The sequence below is a fragment of the Schistosoma haematobium genome, chromosome ZW (assembly GCF_000699445.3).
Source record: "Schistosoma haematobium chromosome ZW, whole genome shotgun sequence".
Classification (NCBI taxonomy): domain Eukaryota; kingdom Metazoa; phylum Platyhelminthes; class Trematoda; order Strigeidida; family Schistosomatidae; genus Schistosoma; species Schistosoma haematobium.
In genome coordinates this window covers 75,681,006-75,695,244 of record NC_067195.1, presented here as the reverse complement: position 1 = coordinate 75,695,244, position 14,239 = coordinate 75,681,006, and the positions used below count along the sequence as shown (strand labels likewise).

At 35.0% G+C, this 14,239-nt stretch overlaps 1 protein-coding gene across 2 annotated transcripts in view; it reads left to right on the top strand.

The window, feature by feature from the left end:
• The window catches only part of AHI1 (Jouberin), a 30,991-nt gene extending 23,578 nt beyond the window's left edge, over nt 1-7,413 (top strand). Inside the window, exons 16-18 of one of the 2 annotated variants that reach the window (XM_035733450.2) lie at nt 1,417-1,449; nt 2,557-2,806; nt 5,388-7,413. In XM_035733450.2, coding sequence (XP_035587132.2) covers nt 1,417-1,449; nt 2,557-2,806; nt 5,388-5,725 — 621 coding nt within the window. In that variant the 3' untranslated portion in view covers nt 5,726-7,413. Of the gene's footprint in view, nt 1-1,416; nt 1,450-2,556; nt 2,807-3,905; nt 3,992-5,387 lie in introns of those variants that run through there. The other variant, XM_051212320.1, reaches the window with a different exon arrangement.
• Nucleotides 7,414-14,239: the final 6,826 nt, after the last annotated feature.

Sequence of the window (14,239 nt, the reverse complement as noted above, 5' to 3'; positions counted from 1 at the left end):
GACGACAAAGTTGAACAAGAATGGAGAGAGTGGGCAGATCTGACGAACTCCACTTGAGGTAATCAATTCTGATGACAGTTCGCCATAAGCTCTCACTCGACCAGTTGTGTTCGAGTAGAGAGCCTTTATAAGGTTAATGTACTTCTTTGGTACTCCTTTCAATGACAAACACTGAATTCTTAAAACTGAGGTTTTGTTACTTTAGAAAAGTCGGTGTTAATTGCAATGTTTAAATACACCATCTATTAATTATAATCTGTATTTATCAAGTTTAGCAACACAGTTGCCTTTTATCTAAATACGTTTTTAAATGAAAAAGATGATTCACCATACAATTCCAAGTTAAGAGCCAAGATGTTAAAGAAATCCTTAGACAAATAGAATATTAAAATACTTTAAGTTTGTATTAAAGATATCTGACTATTCAGTAAGTACTGGCATCACTTAATCCTTATTTATCAATCACTGAATATGCTTCAAATCTGTTATCTTACATACGTAGACCTTATTAAACAACTTCATTTTAAAATTCTGTATGTTGATTTCTTAATTGTTTCATTTAAGGCGTAGCTTATTAACACTTGATATCAAGAAATTGAGCATAATTGACACTTTCTTGATTACTACTTGTGGCTTGTCCAGTTATAACTCAGTCCTGATAAATTTAATAATACTAAATCAATTAGGTTTCCTAGCATTATTTAAAATAATTGCTTACAACATATATAATATATGGTGTCCATATTTGTGTTTTCCAGTTTAAAAATACTGGAAACAACTTGATTGATGGAATTCAATTAGGACTAAGGACTAGACAAATTTGATATTGGTTACTTACTACTCAGGAATCGATACATATCCTAAAAGAGGTTAGTCACTATCGGAATAGCTCGCTTGTAACGCATCAAACTGTGAAGCTTAGTGACATCTTTCTGAATCCCGAATGAAGCATCAAAATCCTCAGAATTGTAGATATGTCTTGTTGGTAGGTCCTAACTGGCTTAGAACCTAAGTCCAGTGCTTCTGTCCAACGATTTCCAACCATTGTGCATGAGATGTCGATTCACTTAAATTGGTGGCTACATTGTAACTTGACCGTCAGGATTTGATCAGCACTTTGAACTAGACAAAAATGGTATTGGTTACCACCTCATGATCAGTAAATGTATATATTGTAATGAAAAGTCCAACGCAGTGACAGATCATGTGAAATTTCCGACAAGCCTTAGAACAGTATAAAGACGAATTTACGGATAAAATAAAATACCAAGCGAAAAAAAACGTAAACACTTCACGATTACTTTCCCCATATTGTTATGTTATGTTATACGCCTGTTACTCCTAATGGAGCATAGGCCGCCGACCAGCACACCCCATATTGTTAAGAAATATTAATTTATTTTCTTGTTCTCACAGGAATGGAGACCAACATTTACTGTAATTGATGAGGTAAGTTATCATATTTTTTCGTCCATTTGTTCGTGCAAACTGAAATTAGTTCACTTAAACGTATGTGTAAACAGTCCCAAATCAAAGTTATAACCCCAAAAAAGTCTAACAAATATTGTTTTCCACTTGGTATCATTTGGAAAAGATTATGTTAATTATACATGCTTCAACTTTTGGTCAAGCTTCTACAAAATTCATCTTGAACATGCTTATCATTTAAGTATAGTAACAAATTACCAATATTTAATAAGTGACTATATGAAACGAATTCACCACTAAAATAAAGTTATTATATCAATCACTATATTCCCTATAATGTATAATCTTTTATATTCTGAACATCAACGGTTGAGATCATGAGTCAACTAAAGCTAGACCACCATGGAAAACCTGGAAGCACTGGATGGCCATTTCATCCTATTGTGGGACTCCTCAGAAGTGCGCATCCACGATCCCGCCTCACGAGATAATAATAATCTTTCAGAACACTCTTAAATGTTAAAAAAACACAGGTGTTTTGCAAATCAAGAATTCACAAAGTCAATTCACATTATTACCAAACTTTGCAATAAGTGTTTCTTTAAAATACACAAGTAAAGTTGTTCGACCTTTACTTTATATAACTTCGAGATGTTTTTAACCTTTTAAAAGCTTAAATATAAAAGTATTATATCAAAATGCAACTTTTGTATAATTTTATACGATAGCATGAACAGCTTATTCATTAGTCTATGAACTGTGTCGTAGTCTGACTTCAATTTTGAGCATCGGTATTTAGATTTGTTATTTGATAATCAATAAGTGCAACTGTGAATAAATGGATCTTATTTATGTATGTATAAGTGTTAATTGTTGTTTACTTCCGAAAAGATATTCATATCTGATAGTGTTCTTTAAAATGTCAATAAAACCGAAATAATATTTTGGTATGACCTGCTTTAATAAGAGTTCGTGAGAAGCACTAGTAGGCATAACGCCTTAGTTAAGGATAGAATGACACACATATATGATATTACAATTATCAAAACTTCACTCATTTCTAGTCGCTTACATCATTTATACTGTCATCAATATTTTTGAGTTTTCTTACTATTTCTTCATAAATAGGTTTCTGATCTACCAAGTACAGTAGATAAATTGCATTCAGTGAAGAATGCTGCTATCAGGACACAAACATCTGAGAGTACCACAACTGTCTTCACAGCGCTATATGATTATCAAGCTCAAAGGTCAGATGAATTGAATTTCAAACGTGGCGATAAGTTGAAAATATTGTACAAAGATACTCCTAGATGGTGGATGGCAAAACTGGTTACTACTGGTCAACAAGGATTTGCACCAGCTAATTATATCTCAGGTAATTTATTATTATTAGACATTGACCAAAATGATTTCAATTGAAATACTGGAGAAAAAAATATTCTTCTGTCTTTATAACAATCAAAGAAAATATTCAGTTTATAAAATATATAACAACATGATAAGCAAACGCCTATATAAAGCATGTTTTATGAGAATTACTTTCATACAGGCAATAAGCAGAAGGAGTTTACATTTATTGCAAGAAGTTGCGGAGTCTTTGTATAATGCTAATACAAAGTCTTTAATCTGCCATTTGCATCCTTCGCTATGTTCTACAGTTCGAACAATCTTCTCGTCTGATCTCCACGTGTTGTGCTAACACCGTCCTCATAACGTACCTAAACTTTTCACTACGTTGAGCAAATATTGCAACTTCGACGCCACGTTCCGCCGCACACTACTTACAAACAATCTTGTGAGTAGCGTCCACTACATTACTGCTTATTGCCTGAAAAAGGACTTTTTATGCAGTGCGAATTTGAGTAATACTATTAGAAATACCGCACTGCAATTTGGAAATATAAGAAGTTCGTTCTAATTACTGTTCATTCAAAACAACAATAAAAGATTTTTTTAAAATTCTTCGTTACTATATAAATCTAGATGACTGTTTACATATTACACACTGGTTTGTAAAGCATAACTTAGATGCTCCTATATTCGGAAATTATACGTTAATTAAGTAAATCGCATTGTGATGACCTTCCAATGTTAAATAGGTATTATTTACAGCTAATTTAGAATCACTTTAAATATAATATCAAATATACTGAATGAATTCTTCGGATTAGTTATCCCAATAACTCTCACTAATGTATACGAACATTTTAGTGATTTAACAAATAGATCTGATCAATAAACCAGTTGAATTCTATCTTAGAGACTGAAATCTGGATTATCATGAATTTGTAGTCAATATTATCTTGATTTTGGAAGATGTATTGTGGCACTGTTTCAGCTCCTACTCATTAATTGATCTTATTAATATACACGTTTTGTAAACTTGATGAGAAATTTGCCATTAAGTTATTATCATTAGGATCCGGTAATATGATAAGTTTGTTTTATTTTTCAAAATTATCTTGTGTTTGTAGTGTTGTGTTCCCTAATCTCAATGGCTTAGTTGTGAAGCTTCCATTTTTCTTTTGAACAACATCAGCAACACATACTTCAAAAAGGAGTGAGCTTTTAAAATCTCTATATAATTTACTAACAGTTTGTTTTGTTGACCTGTACTAAAATATCCATCTGAAAGAATATGATACATTCAGCATCCTCATCCTAATCTACAAATTAGTATTATCATTAATGGCTTTATTCAATATTATATGTTTAGTACAAAACAGAGTTCTTGGTACAAAGTATTTTAACAAGATTTTTTACAAAGAAAAAACAAACCGATAACTGCATGCATATATGCATACGAAAACTAAATAAACTATCTGGGATTTGTTTTAGTAATATAATAATCTGTATAGCTTTTAATTAACAACATGTTCAAGAATACAAGTTACTAACTAGGTCAGCTCTAACAACCTAACCATCACACAGTGTATTTGCTGGATAAGTTATTGTTGAGCTTTTATACCTTTGTTCGATCACATCGATTCTAATGTATTAGCGCCTTGTTCTACCAGAATATCTACAAGAAAAAAAAGTGGACGGAGTTGAAAGTTTGTATCTAATAAAATAACACTTGGCAAAATTTTGCAAGATTTTGAATTTTTATCCACAACCATGTTCATAATGACCTCAAAATATTCACCACACACTGCTAACTCGCTTCATCTCTCTCTCCGCAACACGACAAAATCTTTTCTCAAAAGCCCAGGAAAAAATAATGGGAAACAATTAAGAATAATAGGTGATGTGAAATAATTTACAAATCGTAACAATAAGTGTCATGTGATCTCGAAAGCATGTAGCCTCTTTATATAATAAACCAGACATAAAACTTTATTGGATATCGATAAAACATGACAAAACCAAGAGATATCAGAAGAAGAACGTACACCAAGATAAATAACCTTTTACATTGTTTTTATTACAGAATCTCTAGAAGTACAAACCTTTTATGGGTTTACAAAAAGGCGTTTTAGTGTTGTTCATGTCTCGGGCTAAGGTTAACCGTTTGACACTTAGATGGATTAAGTGTGAAACCATTAACAACAGACCATTGTTCAATTGAAACACAATAACTCATTCATTTTAAGATGTAATGAAGTAGAAATCGGCATACATACAGCGAGATCATCAGCATACTTAACAAAGTGTTTTCTGTAGAAGATGGTAGACCATGGATAAAAAAAATTGAAGAGAAAAGCGGATAGAACAACTCTTTGTAGCACACTTTCCTGACTCAGTAAAAACGTTGAATACTTTCCCCCAAGCACAGTATACTGTTCTCCTCCAGGTAGGTAAGAATACAGCCATTATCTTAAATCATTCTGTATTTGATTACTATTAAATTTTGCTTCTAATTACATTTTTGATAGTTATATAAACCTATGATAATAATTTAATAACGTTTATCATTCTCGTTTGTTTAATGGTTTGTTTCAAAAAATCATATTTAGAAGATATTCATGGTAAAGATGATAACAACAGTCAACAGCTCACTTCAACAAACAAGCACAATCCATCAAATTTGTCTAAAACACATTTAAAGCATCTAGATTTATCAGAAGAACAAATTCTTAGTAAAGTTAACAATAAATCTGGTTCAGTGAACAATAATAATTTGCGTTTATGGGATTCTGGTTTGATAGATGATAACATCAATTATTCGAAAAATTCACAAACTCAGTCTAATTATATGGATCTTTTTAATACAGACATGAAGCCTATTACACTGAGTTCCGGTTCAATGAAAAAACGTAAGAGTTCTGCAAGACCTTTACCCACGTTAAATTAAGCATTAAAATGTATTGTCTTTATACCCTTCAGTATTAATATTACTCTATTTTCTTTTTTAAATTGCTTTTCCTATATTATCGAAGTCTAGTTGCGTTTTTTAAAACAAAATTTATTCTTACTACTTTTTTAAGGCATGGGAAACATGTGTATTATTTCATTTAACAGTTGTAACAAGGAGGAATTCAGAGTGTATCATGTTTAAGAATAAACCAGTACATTTAAAATACAAATTTATCAGCACATGTAACGAAAGAGCTTTAATCTACAGGTTACTAAGTAGTGTCTAACAAGATTCTTCATATCTCAAATAAAAACATATTTAACCGACGGTGAAGCTGTTTAGTTTTGCTTTATGTTAGTTATCTATGACCAAATTGTGATTACCTTGTGTTTAACGTGTCGATGTGATCCTTTAGATTTTGGTCAAACTCCACAAAGCTTCTGTCTTACATTACCCCATAACTTTTCACGTCACAAACGCTATTCAAGCGTACATAAAGTAAAACGAACTATAATACAACGTGACCAATGTTCAAGTGAGAGAGAACTCCATGATCACGACCGGAAGTAATGTATTTGGAATTTAAATCAAGCGCGAAATAATGTATCATTAAATTGATACTTCACGCAAAAACACATAAAACAGTTTGTGTGACTTAGCAACTTCTAGTAGTTCAATTAAATGCCTAATTGTTTACGATATGTAGCTACTTCAAATATTACGTGAATCAAGCTATGCTATTTCCTAAGAGTCTTCCATTCCCAAATATGTCATTACTAGCAAGCAGTGTAGCTTTCTGGATCACCAACTTCTAACTAATAGGATGGGTTATCTGATGGGGTCACTAAGAAAATCAACATTCATCTAAATGTATTGGGTCCATATGCTACATGTTCTGTAAAACTTTGTGCATCGTCAAAACTTCTTACAGGACGGTACAATTACAATAAAATAAGAATCGCAATACAGCTGAGTTTGGAACATTGATGAACACTAAAATTTCTGGTCAAAAATAGTGAGGGGTTAGTTTGTTGAAATCTCAGTGTTGTGGGGGATGATTCTTTAAATATTAAAACGTATAATCTTTGTCATTGTCTTTCAGATATCTGAAAAAATAAAATACTAGTTGATAGTAAGAGAAATGATTGAGATCCCAAGGGATTAGGATTCTGGAAAGGAATCCAGAGAAGGTGTGTGACTTGTTAAGTAAAGAATACCAATAATTTACAATACAACTCAACAATCACTCAAAACGTGATTGTACTACTGTTTCCCATAATCATTCTGTAATTTCCAGCATTTGGATGCAAAGTATAGTTAGTAGTTTGGCAAGTTAAATTATTCAAGGAAACTGTGTTATCACAAAGACCTCTTTACAGACTTGCAAATAACAGAATCTGAGGATTGACAATAAATTGAAATAACTATTAAGGAATCAAAAGACAAAAATTCAGGAATGAAACCAGTTCGTAGTGTCAATTTAGGCTCTCTTGGTGTCAGTAAAGCCGATTGCCATTTCTGGGAACTTTCTGTATTATAATTGTCACAGTAGACCAATCTAGGCAACTGCAAAAAGCAAAGAGATTGATGCGTTCTGTTCACTATTTATACAGGAATAAACTAATTATTTTTTGGTCAACGGGTAGTTAGTTCTAGATGAGTGAGTACCAAGAGACCGGATTTCAGCAAAAATAGAAGTTCCAGTACTGCAAATCCCGTTGATGTCATCATAGTAAGAGCTATGTGTACCTGGAGAATGCAGTGTCAGCGGAATATCACTTGGCACTAACCAAATTATCCATCAATATGAAGCGTTTATAGGTCAGGGAACTAACCACTCGAACTTAAGTTGTTTTCCGAATTTCGTCGTCATTACGTATTACCTTGTTGGGCTGGCGAATGAACCCCATGGGAGGGGCCCATGCAGCAGTCAGTTATTCGTGTTTATTTTACCTCTCCATTCTCTTAATATCCAAATAAATCATTTATGTGGTATTGTTCTGTTTGTCTTCTATCGATGATAAATAAGCAACGTTACTCGGCGGTTAGGTCAGGGTAGTTCAGGTTGAGGATTCCTTTTTTTCTTCTACATAACTCTTGTGACAATATTTAAACTGACTTATCGTCCACTGAAGAAAGACAAAGTTGTGATAATAGATATACTGCCGAGTCAGTTCATTCTTAACTGACTAACAAGGATCACGTTGGAGAAAATGCAGAGTTCCTATGCCATTTTTCCTGGCGAATTCGATGACACAATGTGCGTTATTTAAAGATGAAAAGAAAACGAGGTTTTATTATGCATCAGGTGATTACTAAGAAAATTATGAGGAACAAAAGACTAGTGTTTGTTGTGGATTCCAATATGACCAACCATTATAACCATAAAATACACATATCTCGCTTAACTTCGTCTATATTCTATCGATTTAACACCTTCAAGACAACGATTTACCAAATGTCTAGTTGTAAGTATTTGTAGTGGTAGAAATAGACAACTTCGTGGATAACTAATTCTCCATATGCCTGCTTTTATCCTATTTATGTGTAGACACACTTGTGCTATCGTACGCATATCCTTAAGGTCACTTATGTAAATGACAATGTGTAGAAATATCAAAATGGTTCAACTGTTCAAAGGTCAATATAGATCGCTTAAACGTGCAACAACAAACCTTTAAAAAGTCATATTAGATTTATTTATGGGTCCTACATAGCCTTTGTTATCCCTTATTCCAACAGTTTTTATTTGTTCATGATTGTTAATTATCACAAGAAACAGGACATGTTTCTTACCTTAAAACGTAAATAACTGTGCTGACTGCTTCTCTACTACCTCACAATGAAAATTTCGATTCATCATAAACCTCGTCGATTTTTCATCTTTTCCAGCCGTCATAAAAAAGAATATGTAAGTGCATGTCCAATTACACTCGTGCGTAAAGACAAAAAAACGGGCAAAATAAAATTAAAATAAACACATATACATGCGTTCCAGGAGCATGCAATAGCATATAAATGATTTTTGCAGGAAGGTTTTTTGGGTTTTATGGAGGAAAACAAATATAAACATATAAGCAAGCATATCAACAACAAAAAATTTTGCTTTTTCCGAACAAAATTAAATTTGTGAGCATATTAAAAATAGTTTGTTTCTGTTTTTCGACACGATAACACAAAAACAGTCGGAACGAAGCAAAATGTTATGTAGTGTCTTATGTACACTAATCGTTTAGGTGTCCACTCTCTGCAATGTTGGTCAAAGGGGAGCCAAAGTTTGCCACCCACCGTTCGACGAATGCGTGGGACGCTGTTTCAGCGGTTATGTCTTTGTTGGGCACAATACATAGCTAGGAGTTCCCTACCAAAAGTGTCGTGCCTGGATTCGGTGTCTAGTGGCCGTCTCGAGAAGAATGTCAAAGGTCACTGGCTGTCGTTTACCCATTGTCATAGGATTCCTTTAATTACCAAGTCGGATGAGTCGGACGAGATACTAATGGGTATGCAAGCAATGTTCCCTAACTTTGGAGAATACTTTTTTCGCGATGACATTTACACGATTGTGGTCAGTTTAGGGTCTAGTAACAGACACACGATTCACTATGGGCCGTCTATAGAAACGTGAATAGTTGCTTGATTGTGATCGGTTCTGGATAATCCAGAATGGCCAACGCATTGTGTTTTAGAGGTCGGATGCCTTAAACATCAATAGTATATCGAGGAAAATCTAGGAATTTGGTCAGCATCTAATGTCGAAGACTTACGGAGCTATTTATCTTGGGGATTTATTTGCCGCTACACTATCTTAAGCCTGAATGTGTTCTTTAGAAACTCCAGACATCATGTTGTTAATTGTTACGATACGATGAGTAAGTGTAGACAATGATGCGTCTTCCATGTAAGATCTTATAGCCACATAATTATCTGAACTCTCATTTGTTCAGAATTGAGCGAGTGACAGAAAGATCAACCGCACCAAGCACCCTGGAATTAGTTGCAATAGAGCGTGCTTAGTGTGGTTGCTTCTGGATCATTATTACTAGCCACGAGCGGCCTTATATATTTAAAATCTATGAAATAATCTAAATTCAAAAATAATCCTGGAGAGTTTTACTATTTCGCCGGATGATTTACTGTTTTTGTACTTAACATGCATATATCTTCACTCAGACTAGCCGTATATATTTCATACAAACTGAATTGCAATTATCATTATATGGTGTCTTCTCGTTATCTTCATCCATTACAGGTGTTTACAGTATGTCTCCATACCAGATGCTCACTCAATAAATATGTTAAAAACTTGTCAGTTTAGTTGAAAGTTTAGCGACACAACCATGCATGCAAATCAGCAGTATAAGCAGTCCATCAAGTCTCCTGCAAACTGGAAACATCGCTGTCAAATTTGCCCGAATACTAAGGTCCGGGCCAGTAGACGAAAAAGAAGGAATAGCAACTATAAACAAATGCAAAGGATCGTCCAAGACAGAATGCTACGGAGAATGCTGGTGGGCGGCCAATGATCCTCCATGAGAGGTTGTAGATTTATGGTCTAGCTCTTTATTGGTAATGCTATAATAACAGACATGACCCCGAAATTGTAGGCATGTTATGATGTGGCTACTTAATTTATGAGATCTCACTTGAGAGTCACATCATTGTATACACTGACTCATCGTATCGTGACAAATAATGATATGATACTTATAGCCTAAGAACAGCACATTTTGACTGGGGACGGTGTAGCGGTAAATAAATCCCCAAAATAAGTAGCTCTGTAAGTTTTCAACATTGGATGCTGACCACGTTAGTTTTAATGGACTCACCTGGCTGAAAGCGCTCGGTCATGCATCCGCACCAGATCACGAATGGGAACACCGTGCTCAAAAACCCCTGCAATCGCTAGCCAGACTAGATCAGACGATGCTTGACATATTGATAGCCTGTCAAATATCTCTTCGAATCTCCTCGCTTCTGTTTTTTGATTTTCACTTGGTGGGTACGCTTCATATTAGAAGGTGTGACTGGTTAAAGCGTTGTCAGACTCTGAATACTTGTGCCATCTTCAATAGAATAATTTATTGAATGTGGGAAGGTATGAGTTACACAAAAATAGCCACGCCTGAAATTCTGAGCTACGCTATGCCGATTCAGTGATTGAATGTTCAGCAGACGGCATCGTTGGCCTTCTCTCCGATATAATTTTTTCAGTAATTATATACTTGACTTCAAAGGTCTTGTGGTGTGACAGGCATGAGGAATTAAGTATTTGGTGTTCAATGTCGACATCTTGAAACTTTTTACAATAGACAATGATATACAACTTTAAATCCCGAATATATAAGAAGGTCTGGAACTACAGTGGAAAGGGCTGAAAACTTGATGGTAAACTCTTCACAATGGGTAAGGAAAAAATATAAAATACTCAACCTAAAAATAAACACTTTGTAGAATCTATATGCTTTCGTCCTGTAGCCGGAAATAAATCCCCCAAAGTCAATGGCACTGTAAGTCCTCAACATTTGATGCTGACCGCATCAGTTTTAATGGACTCACTCAGACGAAGGTGCTCTGTCAAGCATCCGCATCAGATCATGATTGGGTACACCATGCTTCACATCTTCTACAACCTCCAATCAGCTTAGATTGGTCACTTCTCGATATATTGATGTTCTATCAAAAGTATATTCGAACATCTTTGCTTCTGACTTCTGATTTCCCTGGGTTGGTAAACTTCGATCATAAAGGTGTTACTGGTAAAAAGTGCTGTCAAATTCTGTACACTTGTATTATCTTTAATGATGAACCCAACGTGATCTGGTAAGCCAAACAATCAACTGTGAGGTTGTTCCTTCCCGGAACATTATATATCATTTTTCACTTCAGTCTTTACATATTATTTTAAAAAAAATATTTTTGGGTATTTTTTATCATCCATTGTTATACCTTATATTCATCCTGGCCGAAAAGACTTATATTATTTAAGATCAAGACTCTTATGCTACCCTAATTTCAGCTAATGCCATTCTATCCAGACAACATCGAAGCCTGGTTCTGTTACACAGGAACTGACCTCCACGAGCACGGTGTGATCGATCCACGTGCACAATTCCTCGCAGTAGTAAAGGCACTACACGCAAATTCAACAGGCACTTTACACTCAGTATGTTCACTTATGATGGACAACGATCGGTGGTCGATTGTGTCTTGGAACCTTGTGAAACTTAATAATAATATATTTCTGCTAGGTCAGGTACATACCATTTTAACAGGCATGATCCACAAATTACAACATAAGTTTGCTTACAGTATGCTTCTCAAGTATAAAATAAATAGATGAAATCGATTAAAATAAATAACAACACATTCGTGCAGATGTTTTAGAGCGTTAAGTATCAGGTTTATGCGCTAGCATTACACTGGGTACACTTTCTAAAATATTTTTTAAAGTGGCATCGCGTCCATGTTACATACCAGATCAAAGCTCAGTGAAGAGAACACCTACAAAGCAGGAGCCACAGTTACATTTTACTCTGTACTATAAAACATCCAAGTAACTTATTCAGCTAGATAACGTGTCATTAGCTCTGAGGCAGATGGGTACGTTAACCATGCCTCCATCACCCACAATGTTGCCCGAAAAGTTTGGGTTTACTTCCACAAATCTTAATGATTTGGAGGTTCGAGATTTATTACACTAAGATTCCAAAGTTGCTGTCATCACATCAAGAGTATGCATTTTTAACTGTAGCAACAAAGTATCGATAATGAGGTGAGGTTCATTGGTCTAGAGAGTATTGTAACTTAATTAGCCTGATTTATCTACGAGTCAGCAGACTTCTTTCATGACCCCCTGATTGATGACGGCCTGTTTGGTGTTATTTTGAAGGAGTTTATTCGTAGGTATTAGATGATAACGTCGAAGCATCAACTGTTATTGTTTAATGTTGTCTAATTCTGCCTTGGTGATAATTCTAGTGTGGGTGAAGAATAGTGCGTTTAATAATGGGACGTATTGAGTCAGCAAAAATTAGCACCCAAACCTCACGGTGCCAGGGTTAGTCCTGATTTTTCCTCGCTGTCAGTTGTGTTGAGTCAAGTTCGTTGACGTTTAAAAAGTACAGGAAATACAGCAAATGGCTTTGTAATATATGTGGGTGGAAATTGTTACTGCAGCTAAATGAAACAGAGTGTAATAACCTCCCTTATTTGTTGCAATTAAAGGAGAATGGATTTAATTTATTACAACCAGTTAAGCATAGACGAAAGGAAATTAAGACTGTTCCAAGCTAACGATGATTAGTAAAAGCACAATCTGTTCGTTTCATATCCATAGGTCTCTACCTGGAGACATCTGGAATTTATTGTTTCCAAACACAAAACCCGTTAATCATAAGTCTCTGTCACTTTGACGGCCATTTTGACAATCTGATCTCTGTGAGAAGACCTATATGCTAGGGGAGTTTTTTCGTTCTCGGCACTTACACTCGTCTTCTTTGCTCAATGGGTTGGGTTGATCAGACCTGAAACCATTTACTTACATCCAATCCATCGAAGTTAAATCATTTTTCGATCGACTGTAAGACCGAATAAGGGTAAACGACATGGAACTAAAGATGCCACAAGTGTACAGAATTTGACAGCACTTTTTACCAGTAACACCTTTATGATCGAAGTTTACCAACCCAGGGAAATCAGAAGTCAGAAGCAAAGATGTTCGAATATACTTTTGATAGAACATCAATATATCGAGAAGTGACCAATCTAAGCTGATTGGAGGTTGTAGAAGATGTGAAGCATGGTGTACCCAATCATGATCTGATGCGGATGCTTGACAGAGCACCTTCGTCTGAGTGAGTCTTTCGCGCCTTAAAGTAACCCTCGTGCTATTGATAGAAGAAACCAGACAAGTAGTGAATAGGTCTTTATTTCGATCTCAGCGCGGTAGCAGTGGAGCGTCGGATTACCTGTTCAGACAAACAAAGGCTCTCAACATTCAATATAAGATAATAGGGAATATAACGCTTATACAAAACAAGGAAGTGAATGAATACTTGAACAGTACTGTTTTGGCATATGCTTGGTTGTTTGGGGTCAACTCTTAACCAACCAACCTAGGCTGTTACAAGTCCATTAAAACTGATGCGGTCAGCATCAAATGTTGAGGACTTTGGGGGATCTATTTACAGCTACAAATGAAAGGAGATAGGTGGTACGAATCAGCCACAGGCAGGTAGTGTCGATTTCGCTGCTATACATATTAATGGAACAACTAATGTTTATGAACATTATTAACATACCAGTGTTAATTTGTTGTCAATAAAATGACAGGATATTCCGAAGGTCGTAGATTCAAGACTGTTCAAGGGGACTTCAAATGCTGAACAAATATTTGAAACTGATGTTTCCTGGAATATGTGCGATGTCTCTGTAGCATTTCGAAGGCTGTATTTAAGATAATTTTTAGTTCAATATTCACTATCCTTCTTTCTTCTACTGAGAGTGTCGGCT